At 36.6% G+C, this 21,139-nt stretch overlaps 1 protein-coding gene across 2 annotated transcripts; it reads right to left on the bottom strand.

The window, feature by feature from the left end:
• Positions 1-12,671: 12,671 nt before the first annotated feature.
• Positions 12,672-19,770, bottom strand: SPINK9 (serine peptidase inhibitor Kazal type 9). 2 transcript variants are annotated; one of them, XM_001143757.4, is made up of 4 exons: positions 16,850-16,959; positions 16,066-16,097; positions 13,919-14,046; positions 12,672-12,857 (listed from the first exon to the last, which is right to left on the bottom strand). In XM_001143757.4, the coding sequence occupies exons 1-4, from the start codon at positions 16,902-16,904 to the stop codon at positions 12,812-12,814; spliced, it is 261 nt and encodes an 86-aa protein (XP_001143757.1). In that variant the 5' UTR covers positions 16,905-16,959; the 3' UTR covers positions 12,672-12,811. The 2 variants fall into 2 exon arrangements, 1 of the variants encoding a protein (XP_001143757.1); XR_680396.5 differs by lacking the exons at positions 12,672-12,857; positions 16,850-16,959 and adding an exon at positions 19,683-19,770 and having other exon boundaries at positions 13,988-14,046.
• Between the last annotated feature and the right edge of the window lie 1,369 nt (positions 19,771-21,139).

Here is a 21,139-nt window from a genome sequence, read left to right as displayed (position 1 = left end):
CTAATGTGTCTTTTGAGATGATCACTTTGAAACTATTAGAGAATTTCAGTCTATATCATAAATCCTTCATATCCACCTTTGAGGCTTCTAGCACAAGGAAAGTGTCTTAGGTTTAGCAAAACATTTAAACCATTTGCTAATTTTTAACGTATAAGAACAAAAAATCTGAGCTCTTTCTAGCTGTCAGAGCTGTTCAGGAATGTGTTGTGCAAACAGAGAAAGTGAGTTTCCTTTCACTAGAAGTATTTAATGTGGCCTGGTAGACAACTTGGTGGGCTTCCTGGGGAAAGAATTGAAGCAGTAGATTTGATGAGAGGATATTTTATGATCCTCTGGCTCATCTTAGTAACCAGCTTGTGCTATGAGAAAAACAACATAATTTTTCTAAACCTGCTGTACATCAGCAGAATACTGTTCCTTAGAGGGACCATATGACACATTAAATTCTAAAAGAAATCTCTGAAATGAAGTTTACTTTAAAATTTAAGTATAGGAAATAAGCCCTTTATATATTTAACTTTGGAGCAAAAATGTTAATTTTTGGAATAGATTTTGCCTATAGGTTTGTCATCTTTTGTAAATTACCACTGTTAGTGACAGCTTCTTCTAAGAAAATATTTTTATATTTTTAAATGATGGATATTAACTGTTCTGAGCTATTATTTCAGGGATTTGGATTTTTCAATTAAATCTGTCAGACTGTAAGTACAAAAAATCCTGTCTTATCTACCTCCTATGAGATAAATGAAAGAGGCAAATCTCTGTGAATTGCTAACCTTCTCAAAGCTCTTGTTCTTTATAAAATGTGGATCTAATCACATCTATCTCATGTATTTGTAGTGAGGAATAATAAAAGAAATCGAACATGTTTAGGATTGGTATAGTGTGTTACAAACAGTAAGGACTAAATTTTAGTCATTATATTTAGTTTTGTCTTAAGTTATCCACCCAGATGATTACAAAATTTCCATCAGTATTTTTTACTATCCCAAAGTACCTACTCTGAATTTCTAATCAATTGCCAAACATCTCTACTTGAGTATCTTGCAGTATCTGCAGACTTAAGGTGTCCAAAATTTAATTCGTCTTCCTCCTCTCAACCTGCTCCTACCACTTACTTATTCTTCTACATGTTGTGACCCTATTGTTTTTAAGGCACTGGGAAGGGTTCTGAGATTATATAAGACACAATGCTGGCCAAATACCACCACAGACTCTAGTGGAGACAAGAATGACAAAATCTCTTGCACAATGTAAGGCAGCATTGCACATTAAGTAGGAAGGGTTGGAACACATTAAGGACAACAAATTCTGCACCTAGTTTTATAGAAAACTGACTGAGAAGTAATAACATTATCGTGTAAGCAATGGTCCAAACCAAAAACATCAACACCATCCTAAATATTTAAGTTCTCCTAATCATGCATATAAATAGTTTGCCAACTCTTTTTAAGTTCTGTTTCTGAAATTTATCTCCAATCTTCCATGCCCTGCTTTTTTCTCCTGTTGACTAATTTTATTTAGATGCACATTATAATTTCCAAATATCTCCGAACTTTTCTCCTTTGCTCTCTCTCCTCATTCTACCCATCCTCCATCCTCCATAACTCAGCAGAGAGCTGCCCTCTCCTCTCCTTTCTTTTTTTATTTCTCAGCATCTCTTCACCTCACTACTATGCAGAGGCAGTATGGTGTAGTGTTTAAAAGTAGAGACTGTGCTGCTAAATTTTGGTTTCAAATCTCACCTAAACTTGGGCAAATTGCTTAACCTTTATGTGACCTTTTCCTTAGGTAAAATGGGGGAATAGTACCTACCTCATATAGTTGTTTTGAACATTAAATGCATTTATATGAATTAAGCACTTAGAATAGTAGTTGTCGTGTAAAAAAGGACTACATGTATTTTCTATCATTATTTTTACTACTTCTGTCTGGAAAGAAATTTTTCTCAAGCACAGGCCTGCTAGAAACTCCCTATTAATAATATGTATGGTGCTGTGGCTGCAAGATGGAGGCTGACTTTTCCAACACTGTGGAGTGGTCTTCACTACCCCAAGCTACCTCAGGGCTCTTCATAGCGCTAGGAGAGCTCTTGAGTCCCACTACCAAACCTGTACCTACAACCCTCAGACAAATACTTCATTTTAGTTCCAGTCAAATTCTCACTGCTCCCAATTCAAGGTAAAGTACTTTAATCCCTACGATTTGCAGCCTCTCGTTGCTTGCTTAGAAAAAAAACTCCTACTTATTGTTCAAAACCAACTTACTCATCATTTCACAAACACTCCTCTGCCACTTCTTTTACAGAATGTATGCATCTTGGGAAAACAAAATGGCAATAGCTGACATTTATCCAACACTGGCCAGCTACCAGGAGCCCTCTGAAAACCCTACATGTGGTTACTGCTTAACTCTTGTAATCCTTTGAGGTAAATACTATAAATTTTCCTAAAGAAAAGGAAACCAAAACAGAAAAGTTAAGTAAAATTTTCAGGATCATATAGCTGTTAATTGATGAACCTATTACTTGAGCCCAACCCTATGACTTTAAAGTCAATAATCTTGATTTGTATGCTTATTTTATATTGTTTTACTTACAAGTCTCAGCCTCAAAGACAACTAAGTGTGATGCTTAGATTGCTTGCCCACTAATTGAAAGTTTTTATTGCCTTATATGAGAATTGTCTAAAATATATTAACAATTTTCACAATGAATCAAAATAGAAAGGCTAAATCATGTTCTTCATCCCTTGATGGGTAAGTAAAGACATATATGACCATTTTGTAATAATACGAGGTAGTTGCTATAATTTGGGTATTTGTCCCCACCCAAATCTCATGTTGAAATGTAATCCCCAGTCTTGGAGGTGAAGCCTGCTGGGATGTGTTTGGATCATGGGGGCAGATCTCCCATGAGTGGTTTGGGCCATCTTAGTGATAAGTGAGCTCTTAGTGATAAGTGAGCTCTTGCTCTGAGTTGACACAAGTTCTGGTCCTTTAAAAGTGTGTGGCACCGCCAGTCCTTTACTTCTGCTTTCACCATGTGATGTTTCTGCTCCCGCTTTGCCTTCCACCGTGACTGAAATCTCCCTGAGGCTTCACCAGAAGCCAGGCAGATGCCAGCACCATGCTTCCTATATAGGCTGTAGAATCATGAGCCAATTAAACTTCTTTTGTTTACAAATTACCCAGTCTCAAGTATTTCTTTATAGCAATGCAAGAATGGCCTAACATGGGAGCCCTCCTAGAATTTTTACAATGTGCAAAGGGCTATGTTGAGCTCTTTGTAAGACTTATGGCATTTAAGCTCCTAGAAATCCATTGAGGCAGGTATTATAATTATTTTCATTTTGTAAATGAGGAGACTGAAGTCCAGAAAAAGTCATTTATTCTAGCCACATTGTGACAAAGCTGGGAATCAACAGAATTTTGCCTGACTCTAAACCCAGTACATGTATGGCTACTATGTTCTATTAACTTCATTTAATAATGATTTGAATCTAAAATACTTTCAGTGAAACCAGCTTTGATATTCAAATGGGTAAATATTAGCTACATAACAAAATTATATGGCATATCAAATATATTTCTGATAGGTGACTCTAAATCATGTATTTTACATGTCGAAAAATATATGAAAGGGCTTTTGATTTTTGAGATGGAAAAATTTATCCCAACTTTTAGATTACATAAAAATAATAATTATATACTACATGTTGTGGAATGACCATTTTCTCTGGGACATACGTTTTGCATCTAGAATAAAATAAAAACCATTTTTTGAAAAAAATATGGTTATTTGCTTCAGTTATTAGTCTGTGCCACTGAAATAGGGTTCTCTTCAAGGCTTTGAATTAAAATAATTATCAGGGTTGATTCGCTCAGCAAGTGTGGGAATGCTATGGTTGCTCTTTGAGAGAGGTTGAGGGGAGAATAGAACACAGGAAAAAGGGCCTTGGCCTGGGAAAGTGACCATCATCATCATGAGAGATGAGTTTAGTAAATAATGCCAGACCATATTTAGTACTCAATAAATATGGAATGGATAAAACCATGATATATTTTTAAACCTTTAAAATCTTCTGTCAGTCACAGATGATGAGTCGAATCAACGTTGATTTCTACTCAATAAAGTAAGAATATTATGTAAACAAACGGGTCAATAATGGGCTGGGTTTTTGTTGTTGTTGTTGTTGTTGTTTTGACAAGAGAGTTGTTGCATCAAAGCAGAGATTGGATTGTGATCACCTTCAGGGATCCCACAGGAAACTTTCTTATACAGTAAGAAGTTGGGTTAGATGAGCTTTATGCTCCACTCCACTCCTGAGACAATGTGATTCAGTGATTTCTTGATGGAGAGAGAAAAATGCATAACAAAAACAAAAACAAAATAGACTTGCTCATTTTTGAGATGAAAGAATCTTAGAATTTCTTGGACTCAGGTTCTCAGTTCAGAAGATAAATCAAAGTGGTAGGATCAAGAGAGATTATTGCTTCTATAATTCTGAAAGTGGCTAAAGGTGGAGGCAAAAGAAGTAACCTGCTGTTATTAACCTAGCCCATTAAAGGCTTGAATTATGTCCTAGTTAGATGTGTCATCTCTATTAAGAAATGACTATTTCCCAGATCATGGCACTAGAACAGGTTTAAAATAATGAATCATTGGAAATAATTCCTGTGGAATATTATTACATAATATGACCCAAATTAGTGCTATGTTACATTTGAATGGTACATGAATAATTCTTACTGTGTTCACATATATTATGTTATGTTATTAGACTCACATATAAGTCTGGGGTGGATATTACCATCATCTCCATTTTATAGAGAAGGAAATTGGCCCTTAGAGAAGCTAAATAACTTGCTCAAAATCTCATAACTAGTGAATTTCTAAAATAAGTCTTAAAAATAGGTTCTTGGGTTCAGAACTCATTTTCTACAATGGCACCATTTTCATGTGAGTCTGCTGCAATGATCAGTAAGGCTCTCGTCACCAGCTGTCTTGGTTCTCTACCCAGATCCCTCTTCTGGAACCCTGTCAGGTCAAGTTCTACACTGGTCATAAAGCAGAGGAATCCATTCACTGATCTTGGTTGACAAGGCTCAACTAGTAACCCATCTTCTTAACAGAGAATGACTTTGTTAAGAGTGTAGAATTTGGTGGTGCAATAATGGAGATAGGGAGAGAGCTAACTGAACACCTGCTGTGAATCTACCTGTTCTATGTTGGAAGTTTCTTATATAAGTTTCCTTAGAGGGAAGATCAGTAGCATTCTCAGGCACTAGAATAAGGATCCATGTGTATATCTTAAGAATCAGATGGTACAGAAGCTGGACTGTCCCTGATGCTTTGACCATGATTGCCATATCTCCAAACATGGCTAACTCTAAGAGGCCACATGTATTTTGATGCATCAAGAACCAGAGACCTCCATTGTGTTCAGTCTCAAGGGGCATACTTAGCTAGTGATCATCAACTGCATTGCCATTTCTAAAGGAAGGGCAACATTTGCGCTTCTCACTATGCCAAACATTAGGAAATAACTTAGTTACCAGGAATGAAGATTTTAAGAAAATATTCTTTATTTATGCCCTTTGGCTTTGACTGTGCAAAATGGCATTTTCAAAGAGCCATTCTATGGCTTTACAATAAGACCACTGGCAATTCCTCTGGCCTTTTGTGTTCATGGGCAGGAAGGCACTCTGTGACACTAATGAACGTAGCACCTACAGCCTGAAAAGGTTGGATTACAGAGACCTTACTTACATTTATTTCCCTGTAAATCAATAAAACAGCCAGAATCTGTTCAGATGAGCTGCTGTGGGGATAGGAATTATGATGTTGCCTAGGGAACAGAGTACAGCAGTGTTTAAAAGCTTGGGTTCCGGACCCAGTAAATGCCCTTGCCAATCACAATTCCATAATTTCCTATTTGTGTTGAACAACATAGTCTGTCTTCACTGAATCTCATTTTTCACAAGTGAGAAAAAAGAGGACTCATTCATTAACTTATTACTTTTGGTTTTTGGTTTTTTGAACTCCTACTACGTTCATTACTATATTAGGTGTTAGGTATACCCTAGTAAACGTTATAAAACACTGTCTTCAAGGAAGTTTCCAAGCTGGTGACATGAAAAGGTCTGTATTCATAAGGTTGTTTTGGGATTTAAATGAGATTATGATGTAAAGCATTTAGTAAGAACCTGGTATCAGATATTCTTCAATGAATGTTAGTAAACTCAGGAGGCATGCGAGAACTATCTTAAAAATACCAAAAGTGTTCTCAACTAGACTTTTTCTCTGTGGCCCCAAGAGCTACATTTAGGACACATGAGGGGGTAAATAATACATGGTCAATTTAACTTGATGACCTTTTGGTAGTAAAATTCCTCATTAATTACTGCCTCCAGAAATGATGAGCTCCTGCTCACTCCAGGGATCCATGAAGTTACATGAATATCTGTTAGGAATCCCATGGAGACAATTGCTGCATTGAGTGTGAGGATTGTAGCCATCAGTATTTTGTACTTTTTAACAGTAATACTAATACTTGTTGAATGCTAATTATGTACCATAAATATTCTAAGCACTTTAATTCATGAAGTTGTTTAATGCTTACACAAATTCTATGAAGTGGGCACAAACAGGATCCCTATGTAACTGAAGAGGAAACTGAATCCCGGAAATTAAACACTTGCCCAAGTTCATACAGCTAGCCAGTAGTGAAGCTGGGAATCTAACCATAACCCAGTATAAAAAATATATAAAAGAGATGCATCTCTGAATTGAAGTTGGAGTAGAGAAGTCTAGTTTGTTGGTCCTGCTTTTTCTTTACTGAGCTGCTGCAGCATACTTGGGAATTCCTAAATTTCCTTAGAATGCCATTTGAGGACCACTGGTCTTCCTCAGTGGTTGTTAAATGCCACTATTACTCTTCCAGTAGTTACTTTATATAAATATTATGTTTACTGCTTGTTTCAGTTATTTTAGGAGGTTATTGTTTGGGAGGAAAGAAAAACAGACCCAAAAATGCAAGTATTCTTGCATTTTAACATTAAGCCAAAGGGAATACAACATTTATTTATTATATTATTGCCAATATGTGAATTTTGTGCCTTTATATAGATAAGGGCTAAAATGATGACATAGTTTCCTAAAAATTGTGGGTGATTTTTGTCTTGCAACAAATAGAATTTCTATTTTGGTTTTTGCTTTATTTTACAATAAATAATTATAAAAAATGTAATTGGTCTGTGATATCTAGAAATCTTTAGATTTCTGAATCACTGGTTCAATATTTAAGGTGTCTTCTTTGACCAAAAGTTTCTGTCAGAAAATGCTCTTGATGCTTTGCTTTGCTCTTCATGGAAGCTGTCACAGAGAAAGTGGAAATATTCACCACAGTTAAGCAACGTAATGCCCTACTCCAGTCTGCATTACATTCTTTGTAAAGTGGGCCCCTATGTGGATGAATTTCCTGGTCAACTTAATATATTTTAGTAGAAAAGTAATTCCCTTGAGGAAAAAAAGTCCTTGTGATCAAAGAGGCCTGAAGATATTAGAGAAGGTGTCTTTAAGAAAATACCTTAAATGCAAATATATTGATGCTTTTCACAAAGCAAATGTTTTCAAATTCATGGCCAATTTATTCCTGAGAACACCTACTTATTTTCTCCTTGTCCTTCTAATCTTTTCTCTATTTCGTCATATATTGTGTATACACAATGTATATGATAAATATACAGTTTAAATAATAATGATAATGACAATACACATGCTCATACGTCTTATCAGTCAGTTTACGAAATAGCACGTGGGCTCTATCTTTTAAACTGTTTGTATGCCTCCCTTCCAGCTGCCGTTCTTTACTGCTGCTCAGGCTACCAGCTCTCCTCTAATTCTGTTTCCATCTTCCTCTCTTTTAGGAAGGACACTCACGCAACCACAGATTCTAGAAACATTTCTTCATCTGTGGAGGTATTCAGTTGGTTTTGTTCTCTTGCCTTGGCTAAATAATACTGGTCTCTTTTGTAATTTTCAGGCAATGTAGAATTCACTATGGGGCTCTTTGTGCCCTTAGGATATTACATATGTGTTTTTAAATATATTTATCCTAGAGTTGGTTTTGATGTTGTTTTCCCTCACAGTAGAGTTTGTTTTGATGTCGTTTACCCTGACAGTTTAAAAATTACATATATATGTCAGGCGTTGCCTACTATGCGTCAGGCAGAAGAGATGAATATTTATTTGAGACACAAGGATGAACAAGACCCAATTCCCTACTCTTAAGGGGCTCGAAACCAGAAGATATATATATAATTTTATTTTATTTCTAAAAAACACTGAGGATAATTTTTTAAATGTCCTTCCAGAAGCCCTAATGGAGGTTTGTGTCTTCATTTCATTGCAGTCAAGCCTCTCTGCTGACCTCTGTGGCTGTCCCTGTGATTATCTACTCTAACAGGAGGCTCTCAGTGCTGTATCTCAGGATAGGGTCAAGTGGGAGTGGTGGTTGCGATAGGGTGGGGTTGCAGAAAATACTAGGAAGTGCCAGAACCTAAATTAGAACCACCCATAGGCTTACGAGGCAAACTTATTACAACTACAGATTTTTGTTATTATATTTTAAATCTGCCATTTCCTGTTAGCTAATTACATGCCAGGCACAATATTATGTGCTGTATACATATTAGTTCATGCTAATCTGGAAGGAACTGTTATTGTCTCCATTCGAAATGCAGGAACAGAAACTCAAGAGATTAAGCCACTAACTCAAGGCTACTTAGAAGTGGCAAACCTAAATTTGACCCCAGGACTTTCTCTGCCCAAAGCCCCTTAGTTCTTAACCATTATATTCTACAGGCTTCACAGATAATTTTAGTTTGACAGAGAGGACAAGTTAATATCTAAAGGGTGTGGCAGCAAACAGATGGTAGTTCAAGCAATTGGTGGGCCTCAGAGATGTATAAGAAACAACTGGAGCCCAGACAGGCAGCCAAAACAGAAGTAGGGTGGCCAGTGTTTTAAGGGTGTTTGCCACTGGGCTGCCATTCTAGAAGTAGTAAAGTGGAGAAGAGAGAAGCAAGGAGCACAACCTAGAGGTGCAAAGTACCAGAGGACTAGGCTCCTGGGCACATTACAGAGTCAGGGGCTCAGGCTGGGGATGCAGCAGTCACCAGGAGTTTCACGGGCAGGCAGAATAAGATTCAGAAACTGGGCACAAGGATAGAAAGAAACCCAAAGCCAGGCTTACTCTTTGATTAGTCATGCAGGGCTTGGCTGGGTGGGGCCTCAGTTGTTTTAACCTCCACACCTATTTGTGAGCATGAAATGCCTCATGTCCTAGAAAGGAGCACTTCGAGTCTGGCAACTGGGAGTGATGCACCAGTTTCCTGAACTCTCCAGAAGCATCTTGCAGAACTCCAGTAACCTTTTTCCTATTTTTAAGCAGGTGCTCTTAAAAAGCTTAATTTTTTATTGACTGCTGTGTTTGGATTTAGAGTTCTTTTTAAAGGAAGTTCTGAAATATTTCCAGAATGTGTCCATGTGGATGTGTTTTGTTAAGGAACGTATTTATAACTCTGGATTCCATTTCCTTGATCTGCACCCTTATTGTTAATCAACATTCCAAAGTCAATACTTCAGCTTAAAATTGTTCTCTGACAGACATGAGTTACCTGTTTTACAAGGACTGGTTTATTGGATATAGTAATGTGTGGTTTGCTTAAATGTGAGGAAGAGCTAATTAAAAATGAAACGAAGTGAGATTTCTTAGAATTTGTGTAGGCTTCAGTTCTAGCAACAGGTTTTGGTAATTATTTGTTTTCATCTTATTTTATTTGTATATCTTTAAAAATTTATGGTAATTTTTTTCATGTTACAAATGACAAGGATTTTACGAGGTGGTTTTGCAAGAGATGAAAGGAATGTAATAAGGAATCTTGGGCTGTGGGCTGTGCAAGGTAATGGCCATTTTGATGACTCCTCCACAATCTCCAGAAAAGCATTTATTGCTCTCTATTGTTTGTATGTTTGTGGATTCTTTATAGGGAGCTTGAAGAAGCAGAGTTTGGGTTGATGCAGAATGCAAATAGATATATATTCTAATGTTGGAGCTGGATCGGGAGTGAAGACACTTGACTTCAGAGTTATCTGGGAAAAGACATCATGGTTTCCTTGCTTACTTGTTGACAGAAGCCAAATTCAATTCATTTTAATTTAACTTAGTTAATTTATAAGGTATTAATTGAACACCTATGGCATGCCAACTGCAAGCCTGCAATATGCCAGTGGAAACAGATGGTTACAGAGCTAAAGTGAAAATAATATAAAGTATGCTAATTTAGGAGGACCAAATACATAAGAGATACTTTTTAAAGATAATGACATTAAGGCTGAAAGATGATGTGGAAATTGGTAAGATGGAAAAGTGGGAAAGAGAATTGTAGAAAGAGGGATGAGCATGTGCAAAATTTTAGAGTGCATGGGAGGTTCTGAGAGTGGTGACCAGTCTGGGGCAAAGTGTGGAATGGAGAGAGATGAGTTTGGAGAGTGAGGTGGCCGATATTGATGGGGCTGTAAGCAGTGAGACTCACTGAAGCAACCTTACCAGGGGAATGGATGATGAGGTCTATGTTTAGAAATACCACTCTGAAGGCTGTTAGAAAATGGATTGTTGGAAGTGGGTGGTAGAGAGGATAACAAGGAAGAGTGGTTGGAAAACATGAATTGGCCAACAACTCTTTATGCTGGTTTTCTACATTGCAGTCTCATGTGTTCACTCTGCTTAGAATGATGCTTCTCTCTTTTTTTTTCTTTTCTTTTTCCTGTTATTATTATTATTATTTTTGAGACAGAGTCTCACTTCGTCACCCAGACCAGAGTGCAGGGATGCAATCTCAGCTCATTGCAGCCTTGACATCCAGCCTCAACCTCCCGGGCTCAAGTGGACTTCCCAGGCTTAATTGATTCTTCTGCCTTGGCCACCCAAGTAGCTGAAACTACAGATATATACTACCACACCAGCTAATTTTTTCTATTTTTTGTAAAGATGGCATTTCACCGTGTTGCCCAGGCTGGTCTTATCTTCTAGGCTCCAGCAGTCCTCCTGCCTCGGCCTCCCAAAGTGCTGGGATTACAGGCGCGAGCCACTGTGCCTGCCTGCTTCTCATTTCTCAACCCCATGGCCAACCTCCCCCAACTCCAACTCACTGCTCTTGCCCACCATTTTCTTTTGCTGACTTCTATCCATCATTCAGGTTTCTGCTTATAAGTTACCTTCTCAGGGAAGTCTTTCCTGATTACCCAGTCTAAGTCTAGTTTTTTCAAATATATGTATTTAAGATTGATGTATTGTTAACATAGTTCTTCCCCTCTAGACTTAAAGCTCCATGAAGAAAAGACTAATGTTTATATTTATTTGCTCTCTGATTCATTTCTAGCAGCATCTGGCAGAGTGAATATTTAATAAATATTTGGTGAAAAGATGGATGAATAAATTCTAGGTTAATATTTTTAATTCCTTTAAAGAGTTTCTTTGAAGAGCACTTTTTTTCCCTCCCTAAATTCCAATCAACAAATTTAAAGAGAGTGTTTTTAAGTAATGTTAGTGATGGTCTTGCATCATTCCGAAAGTTAAAAAAAAAATGTAAAATAGAAGGAAAAGAAAAGAAAAGAAAAGAAACAACAAACACCATTGTACCTGAATTCTGTGGAGGTTAACATGGGTCATTCTGATAGACAGTCTTGTTCCCTAAATCTCTGATGAATTTGCAAGACCAGATCATAGCTCAAAAAGGGCTTGACTACATTTTCTTTTTCTCCCTCTTTATAGATAATATATAGGTAGGTTTTCATATGTTAAATTCATGGGTGACTCTGTTATAATCTAATGAAAATGTTGCTTAATTTCAATTAAATTTACTGAGCATGTTTCTATATCAGTTTTATGCAAGATGCTGTACCAAGCATAGGAAATTTCTTCACAGAATATAAACTCCAAGGTGGCAAGACCATATCTACTCTGCTCAACATTGTATTCTCCAAGGCAGAACACTGACACTGACAAAGTAGGCCTTAATAGATACTTGTGATTGAATATATGCACAAATGGATTACAAAGATTTACAAGGCATATTCTCTGGTCTTTAAGAAACTTATGATATAATAGTAGGATAAGCTAAATTTCAGGTCTCAGACCTGAGATCAAACATTCAAGAAAGAAAAATATCAGAGACGTCAACTAATATGTGAGAAGTTGCACAACTTTATCAACCGTTTTTTTTTACCAGCCACATTTTACAAACATATTCTCTGGTAGGAAACAGTTGGAGAGCAGTCCCAATCCAGAGCAATTCTCAGTGTCTTAAACCCAAGAGACATCTAGCAAAGCAGTGTTTTCTGATTCTTGTGCCTGAAGGGTCTCTCTTTATCTGTTCACATTTCATGGATGTTCAATAACTGAGTAATGTACATGGAGTGTTTTCCTAGCCTGGGTAAGAACAGTGCATCAGATTCAGGGCCTTTAATTTTCTAGTTCCTATTACTAGTCTTAATTGGCCCTTTTTTTTCTCCCTAAAATTATCTATTAGACAGCACCCAAAAGTAAAAAACAAATCTAGAAAATTCAACTCAGTTCCCCCCCAAAAAAGAGTCAGGTGCACATTTATTTCCCTTATATCTGCTTTATTCTACAAAGAAATCTACATATGGTGATGAGTAGGCAACGTGGCATAGATAATATGGGATCAGAAATGTGACTCTTGTGAATAGATGCATTAAAAGATATTTTGGACTCACAAGATAGATTTAACATTTTCCAAAATGTACAAATTTAAGTTTGCCGTCAGTTTTCCTGTGGAGAGAATATAGCAACAAATGAGAAATGCTGAGCCCATAGGCGTTTCATTAGCATCCAAACTTCACTAATGAATCCTAAAAATGTATTCAAGTTTCCCCGCTGATTGATGTTTTTAAAAGGAGTGACTGCAATTTAGAAATATTTTTGAAACTAGTGCTGATTATATAAGGATGATGCTCAAATACATCATAATTTATATCCCTGAAAACAGAAATGTTTTAATTTTTTTTTAATTTAAGGGAAACACACACTTAGAAGTCTCTTTTCATAAAAATTGTCATTTTTCTTTTATTAAAAAAAGAACCAGAACAATATGCCACATATGTTAGATGCTCGTTTGTATTTCATCTAATTCATCTATATTTTTTAAAATATTTAAAATGACCCATATGTTTTTATACATTCCAGTATATCATTCATTATTTTATAATTTTTGAACTAATGTTAATATATCTTGGAGATGATTAGTTTATAATCTTTAAACTACTTTTGGCTACCTGATTTTTTAAGTGTAATTTTTACTATAGCACCAACATATATTCTGTTGAGATATAATACTCTGAAACAGAAAAAGTTCTTCAGATTTTGCAGATATTATCCCCGTTGTACCAGGCATTAGGGGGCTCTAACATATCCAAGCCTCGTTGCTAAAGCTGAACAAAAACATGGCTCATTCTACCAGATGTGGATGGGATGCTTAGGAGGGAGGATATTCCTTGTCCCTGGAAATAATCCAGGTGGACTGTGAGACTACTTGGTAACTTTTCTGTAGAGGAAGTTTAAGCAGTAGATTATCAAGTGGAAGTTGAACTAGATGACCATATATTTCCTTTCAACTTGGAGATTTTAGAATTCTCTGATTCACTCTTACTTCCAAAATATGTGGGGATATTGTGATATCAGGGACTCCCAAATTCTACCAACTGGAAGGTTCTGTTTGTTAGAGACAGTATGATATGATTCACATATTCCTTAGGCCCTACATCACACCTTCTAATTTGTCTTAATATATACTTTTACCTTAAATATGAAAAAGAAAACATTTTAATACTTACTTAACTTGAGAACAGAAGAAGCAATCATTTTTATAAGTTTTGCCATCAGATCCACAAATTGGATCATACATGTGATGACAAAATCTCTGTTGTCCTGGTGGTAACTTTTTATAATGACTGCAGTCAACCTGAAAAAACATATTAAAAACCTTCAACTCTTTCAACCAAATCTTTATTATCAGAATTTAGGATTTTTCAAGCAAGCTCAGAGGGCTCTCAATGCATGTTTCTTATTAGAATTGTTGGTTCTCATCTACCCCCTTCAAGACATTTCAAATGTAAAGATGTTTTATGTCAGATATAAAATCATGACTGATAAACATCTTTACCATAGTTGGTTCCCAAATCATACCTTAATGTAAAAATAGATTTTTTTCTCACAATACTGGTTGATGTATCAGTTCTTAAAATACATGGCATATTCTCAAATGCAACCATTCTCATGGGAGTACTCAGAAGTGTGATATATTTTCTGTAGGAATTATCCCACTATTTCTGTCTTTCACTGAAAAAGCTCAATATGAATGCAAGTGTGAAATATAGGGATAACTACTATCATTTTAATGACTAGTACATTACTGACAGATTTTTACTACTAATTATTGGTAACAATTTACTTGTTATATACTTCACCAGCACATAGATGAATGTATCTTAATATTGTAGTTGGGAACCAGTGTTCTAAATTCCTAGAGCAAAGCCTGTGGAAGTAGGTAGGCAATTCCCAAGAAAGGTTTTTCATATTTTTTAAAAAATCTATGAGCATATAGAAGAGCATATAGAGTAAAGTCAAACACATCTGAATGCAAATCCTATGTGACCCTGTAAAAATTATTTTACCTCTCTAAACTTTAGTTTCTTTATCTGTAAAATAAAGATAATAACCACATTGTAGGGTGGAAATAAAAAATATGTAAATGAAAAGATATGTGTACAATGCTTAGCACTACATTGCATGGAAAATATTGAATGAATAATAGGCACAATTTTTTATCTTTTGATTTCTCTTTCAGGTCTACACAAACTCCAGCTGTATACAAAAGACTGCATCTCCAGCTTGTTTTGTCTGAGAGGTCTAGGCATGATATTTTATTAATTGTTGACTATCTCTACTTGAATAGCTTGGAATATACTCAAACTTAAAGTTGAATTCTTCCTTCCCTCCAGATATGCTTCATTAATTAATTAATTCATTCATTCATCAGCTTCCATACACCTCCTGTTTTCGGGCTAAGGTTAGTGGAGCTGATGCAAAGATACGTATGCATGGCATAATGGCAGGAGGACCTTAGAGGCTAGTGCAGCAGAATAGAAACAGCACTGCCTGATGATAAGTATATGCCAGCGTGATTTCACTTCCTCTTCTTGCCTGCTCAAATCCCAGGGAGACAGAGTTTATGTGATACTCAACAATGTGATGGGAAACTACCAAGCTCGTAACTTTCAGTAATCCTTTACATCCTCTCACAGCTACTAAATCATGAAGGATGGCTTGAACTCAGGCCCATCTGACTCCAAAATTTATATCCTTAACCTTATTATTTTCTTTAATAGGTAAAACAGAAGCCTCAAAGACATAAAATAAATTTCCCAGGCCCCAGTGTCACACAGTTAATAAGCAACAGAGTTTAGAGTGGAACTCAAATTGAGTACCAAATAAGATTTTTACTACCACACCTAGATTTTTTCAACAATACTCATTACTGTAACCTGAGTCATGAATGGAAGGCTAAATTAAAGTCCTTATTTTCTAAGACAGAGAACAAAGATACGTGTGACCCATTTAAAAATTATAAGAATCATGACTTGCCCTTATTGAGTTTCACTCTGTGCCAGGCACTGTGCTAAGCTCTTTTCAAATACTATGGCTTCAAGTCTTGGAATAATGTTATAAGTATGTTGCCCATGGCCACGTGATCAAAAACGTGGAATTAAAGACCAGGCCTTTCTAACTTTGTTGCTAGTGTCTCACCACCTTGTTCTACTCTCTCCATTTTAGAAAGATCTGCCTACAATTTTTGAAATAAAACCAGTTTTCATACACATAAATATTCAAACATATAGAAATTTAATTACTGTGTAGTATCAAATATTTCCTTACTGATATTGACTTTAAAATTACATAAAAGTAGGATGGGTGTACTGACCATCTGTTTCGTCTGTTTGGCACATTCTATACCTGGAAGAAAAACAAAGACAAGACAATATTAAACTCTGGAAGAACCTAATCTTACTAGAAAAATAATCTTTGATTTATGCTTTAGCTTTCAGCCTGTCATAAAAATGTAAGTCTCTCTTCACAACTGTGTATCAGCATTGTATCAAAGGTTGAAGCTCTTCACACGTATCTTTAAATTTTTTTCTTTTTTGGAGTGGGAGTGGAATCTAGTCAAAGAAATGGAAAAGATGCCACGATGAATGAGAATTTTGTCTTAATCTTTTCTACTTCGTAACCAGAGCTCAGTAGAGACAGAAGAAATAAGTGAGTCATATTTAGGGAGATGTGCTATTGTGGACAGGTGTAGATGATAGATGTTGGAACAGTGGTTGAAAATTCTAGGGAGGCCAATTTTAACTCAATAATAGAAGAATAGCCCATGGTGCCAAACAATTGATTGTAATGTTTTATGAATAAATGAGTTCCCTGTAAATGGTGACATCAAGTCAAAGCAGAGTCTGGATGATCCTCTCCCTAAAAAATTACACAAAGTATTCTCATGAATAAGCATTTGACTTTAGATGACTGTTAACATCCACTCTACCCCTGAGGTGATGTGATTTAGCGATTTGTTGGTTGAGGCAAAAGATTCATTTTAAAAAGTTTCCCTTATTATTTATGTGATGAATTACATATATCCCAGAATTACATAGGCAGAAGACTGCATGAGCTATTAGTACAAGGGCAGGGGCAGTATTATCAGAGATACTCACTGAACATGGTTGCAAGTGTCAGAGCCAAGAGTAGGACAATGGCTGTTGCTCTCATAGTACTGAAGTGGCCAAGGCAGTCAGATGTAGGGAAAAGAAGTGACCTGGTGTCCGTCCAGCTCACTTTGATCCTGCCTTATATATTTTCAAGAATTCCTGCCTCAATTGTGAAATAGCAATTTCTAAGTAGTACAACTCCAGAAAGAGGTCAGAAATGTCTGCGAGCCATGGGGATTCTTTTCTTGTGAAAGACAGGTAATTGCACATGCCATTTTAATAGCTAGTCTCCAAACCCAGGCTGATGGATGAAGAATGAGATGGTAACTTTGCTTTGAACTACAATTACGTACATAATCAGTGGCATTTTTCATTTCATACAATAACTTGCAATAGACAAGCCAGCAATCTTTTGGCCATGGTTTAATAAGTTTTAATTGTTCCTTAATTAAACCATGAGTCATTTGAATTCTTTAATAAAGGCTACAAAAGTGCTGATTTTGGAATGTGCTAGGTTTCAGATAGAGTGACTGTGAGAAAACTCTGGAAGAAGCTCTTGCAGGTGTTGTAGGTAGAATTGGAGGACACTTTATACTACTAATGGAAGTATTAGTATCTAAGGCTGAAATTCACATTTATTTCCCTTCTAAAGTAAAGAGATAGCTGGAACTTATTCTGGTATGATCTGGGGACAAGATCATCATACTATCTCTGAGAGCTGAAACTTTGGGAATCTTGCACACCTGAACTAATTGCCAGCTACACCACTCTCTATGTGACCTTGTACAAGCTATTTATCCGCTATAAGCCTTGGCTTTTTTTAGTCTTCATTTGATCATCTCATAAATATTAATGAGCATTTACTCTGTCTTAGAGACTGTATTTTATCTTGAATATGCCACAGTCCATGAAAAACTGACTGCTCTCATGTAGTTTGAGAAAGACCGTCTTCTTTTTTTTTGGAGACAGAGTCTTGCTTTATCACCTAGGCTGGAGTGCAGTGGTGTGATCTCAGCTCACTGCAACCTCTGCCTTCTGTGTTCAAGGGATTTTCCTGACTCAGCCTCCCAAGTAGCTGGGATTACAGGAGGATGCCACCACACCTGGCTAATTTTTGCATTTTTAGTACAGACCAGATTTCACCACATTGGCCAGGCTGGTCATGAACTCCTGACCTCAAGTGATCTGCCTGCCTTGGCCTCCCAAAGTGCTGCAATTACAGGCATGAGCCTCTGTGCCCAACCGAAAGACTCTTCTCTTCTTGACCAAACTTATTTAAGGTCCTCTGGACCCTTTTCTTGACTAGGCCTTGGCATTGGCCCTCATTTTGTCTTTGGCCTCCCCAGCTCCCAATTTAGTAAAGAACTTACTAAATTTAGTTTTAGTAAAGAATCCTACTAAATCATAATCATCCCCTCCAATTCTTGATATCTGATCACCCTTGATATCTGATAAAGTTCCTTATCCTCCACCTCTGACATATAATTGCTTAGCCTGCCTTTAGTGAGAATCCTATTAGGTCTTTTTATCAAGAATCCCCCCCACCCTTAATGTCTTCTATTAAGTAGTTTTCTATCCACTGACCCCCTCATTCTTCTTCTTGGCTATAAATCCCCACTTGTCCCTGTTGTGTCCAGAGTTGAGCCCAATCTCTCTTTCCTATTATAATAATTCTATTATATTAGAATTAAAGGAATCACCCTGCAAAGGTGATGATAATAGCAATAACAGTAAGCATACTTACTGAGCACATATTATGCCTCAGGTACTAGTGTAACTGCTATAAGTATACTAACTCATTTAAATTTCAAAACAAGTTAATGAGACAAGTATTATTACAATCAAGAATTTAAAAATGAATGAAGTGAGGTACAGAGAAATAAGTTTTTCAAGGTCATAAGAGTAAGTAGTAGTCAGGGAAGAGGTGGGACTAGACTCCTGAGGCAGAGCTTGGACACTGGAACAAATTGGGAACTAGCCAAAACAGGTCCAGAGCATAAGGACTTCTCCATAAGACATGCCTCACAGTATGCCATGTCAGTTTACCATTGCCATGGCAACACCCAGACATTACTGCCCCTTTCCATGGCAATGACCTGACAACCCCATAGTTACCACCTTCATCCTAGAAATTTCTGCATAAGCTGTCCCTGAATTTGCGTATAATTAAAAGTGGGTAAAATATGAGTGCAGAACTGACTCTGAGCTGCTACTCTGGGCACACTGCCTATGGGCTAGCCCCGTTTAACTCAGCAAGGAGCAGTAGCTGTGCTGCTGCTGTATACTGCCACTTCAGTAAAAGATGCTGTGTAACACCATCAGCTCGCCCTTGAATTCTTTCCTGCATGAAACCAAGAACCCTCCTTGGCTAAGCCGCAATTTTGGGGCTTGCCTGTCCTGCATCAGTAGAGTTGGAAAATGCTATGTAAAAACATGACATATTAAACAGATAAAAGAAGTGTGCTGTTAGATGAAGTGGGAATGTGGGTATGTGGCAGCCTGGTTTCCTTGTACCCCTCTTTCCACAATGACCCCTGGATCATGCTCATGGAGTCCTCTTGGCTAGTTGGAGTAATGGGAAGATCACTAGTCCAGATGAGAAGTTCCCAAATTTCAAAATCCGGACTGTGATAAAGTTTTGTCATTATGAGGCAAAATATGAAAAATTTTTAAATGCTACCAACTCGTTATTTGGGAACCTTATTTAAGACTCATCTTTAAATTTAAAAAAATTACTGTATAAGTTTCTCAGGTGAGGTAAAGATGATCTCTAATGTCCCATTTCTGACTTGAAGTGGGTATAATTCCTTGACAGTGAGCGAAGATGACCTTTACTCACTGACTTGTCAGGGAGCATCTCAGAGAGCAAGTAGAAAAATCCAAGTTAATGTGAGTTATTTAGCAGCCTCATTGTCAGTCCCACTTTTCCCTCTATGGTGAGTCCAGCTCTTCACTTTAGTGGAACTTTAGAATAGTCCATGGTATTTTCTGAGGAGAGTCCAATAAAATTACGGCTACTGAAAAAGAAGGAGAAAGCCTGTTTAACATTGATATTTTGTTCTTGAGAAATATTTCAAAAAGCCTGGTGAACTTGAGTTCCCATTATGTACTACTGCTTTTGCACCACTTTTCCAATTATAATCTTCCAGATGTCCCCCATTTTATCTGTCGTGAATGCTCATCTAGCACAGATCCTAGAAAAACCTATTGGTATCGCTATTTACTTCCATTTTACAGAAGGTAAATGAGTCTCAGGTTAAATCACATTTCCAAGGTTTCAGATTAAACAGCTTAATTTGTAATATGTGTGTGTTGGGAATGGGGTAAGTGAGCACAGCCTTATGGTTTACTTGAGAATTTACTGAACAACTCAGGCTGTGTGGCAAATCCCCTCAGATTCTCTTTGGCATTTAACATTCTGAAGTAACTGCTGTGCTTTGAGGTTGCTCTTTTGGAGGCTGACCTCCTTCATAGGAACAGATTTATCACGTTAGTAGTACCCACTTTACACAACAGTCAGGAAGAACACCTTTTTAAGTTTGTAACTTTTTCTTTTGAATTTTCTATTGCAAGAATAGACCAAAGAACTTCATATGTACTCTTTGCCTTAAGGCCACATTCAAATTTTGCAATCTGTGCCATTTGCCATCAATGCCTTTATAGAAAACTGACCCCAAAGAGCAAGAAGTACTATTGTTATAATGGTCATATTCCTCAAATTGATCTACAGATTCAACATAATCCCTATCAAAATCTCAGTTGCCTATCTGAGAAAGAAACTCACATTTTCCAATATTAAAATTTACTACAAAACTATAGTAATCAAAACAGTATAATAGAGACATAGGATAGTCCAAAAATAAATTCTTTTATGGTGAATTGATTTTTTGAAATATAGTTTTATTTTATTTTTAATTGACAAATAATAATTGTATACATTTATGAAGTACAATGTGACGTTTTGATGGATGTATACATTGTGGAATGATCAAATCTGGTTAACATATCAATCACTTCAAATACTTATCATTTTTTTGGAGAACATTTAAAATCCACTTTTTTAGCTATGTTGAAATATAGAATACGTTATTATTAACTGTACTCATTATGCTGTGCAATAGATCACCAAAACAGATTCTTCTTTTCTAATTGAAACTTTGCACCCTTTGGCCAGTGTCTTCCCTTTCCCTCTCCACTTCCCGACCCATAGCTTCTGGTAACCACCATTATACTCTCTCCTACTATGAGTATGACTCTTTTAGATTCCACATATAAGTGAGATCACATAGTATTTAT

This window comes from Pan troglodytes, chromosome 4 (assembly GCF_028858775.2).
Source record: "Pan troglodytes isolate AG18354 chromosome 4, NHGRI_mPanTro3-v2.0_pri, whole genome shotgun sequence".
Classification (NCBI taxonomy): domain Eukaryota; kingdom Metazoa; phylum Chordata; class Mammalia; order Primates; family Hominidae; genus Pan; species Pan troglodytes.
Note: the sequence above shows the minus strand (reverse complement) of the source record. Positions and strands in the feature narration are given on the sequence as shown.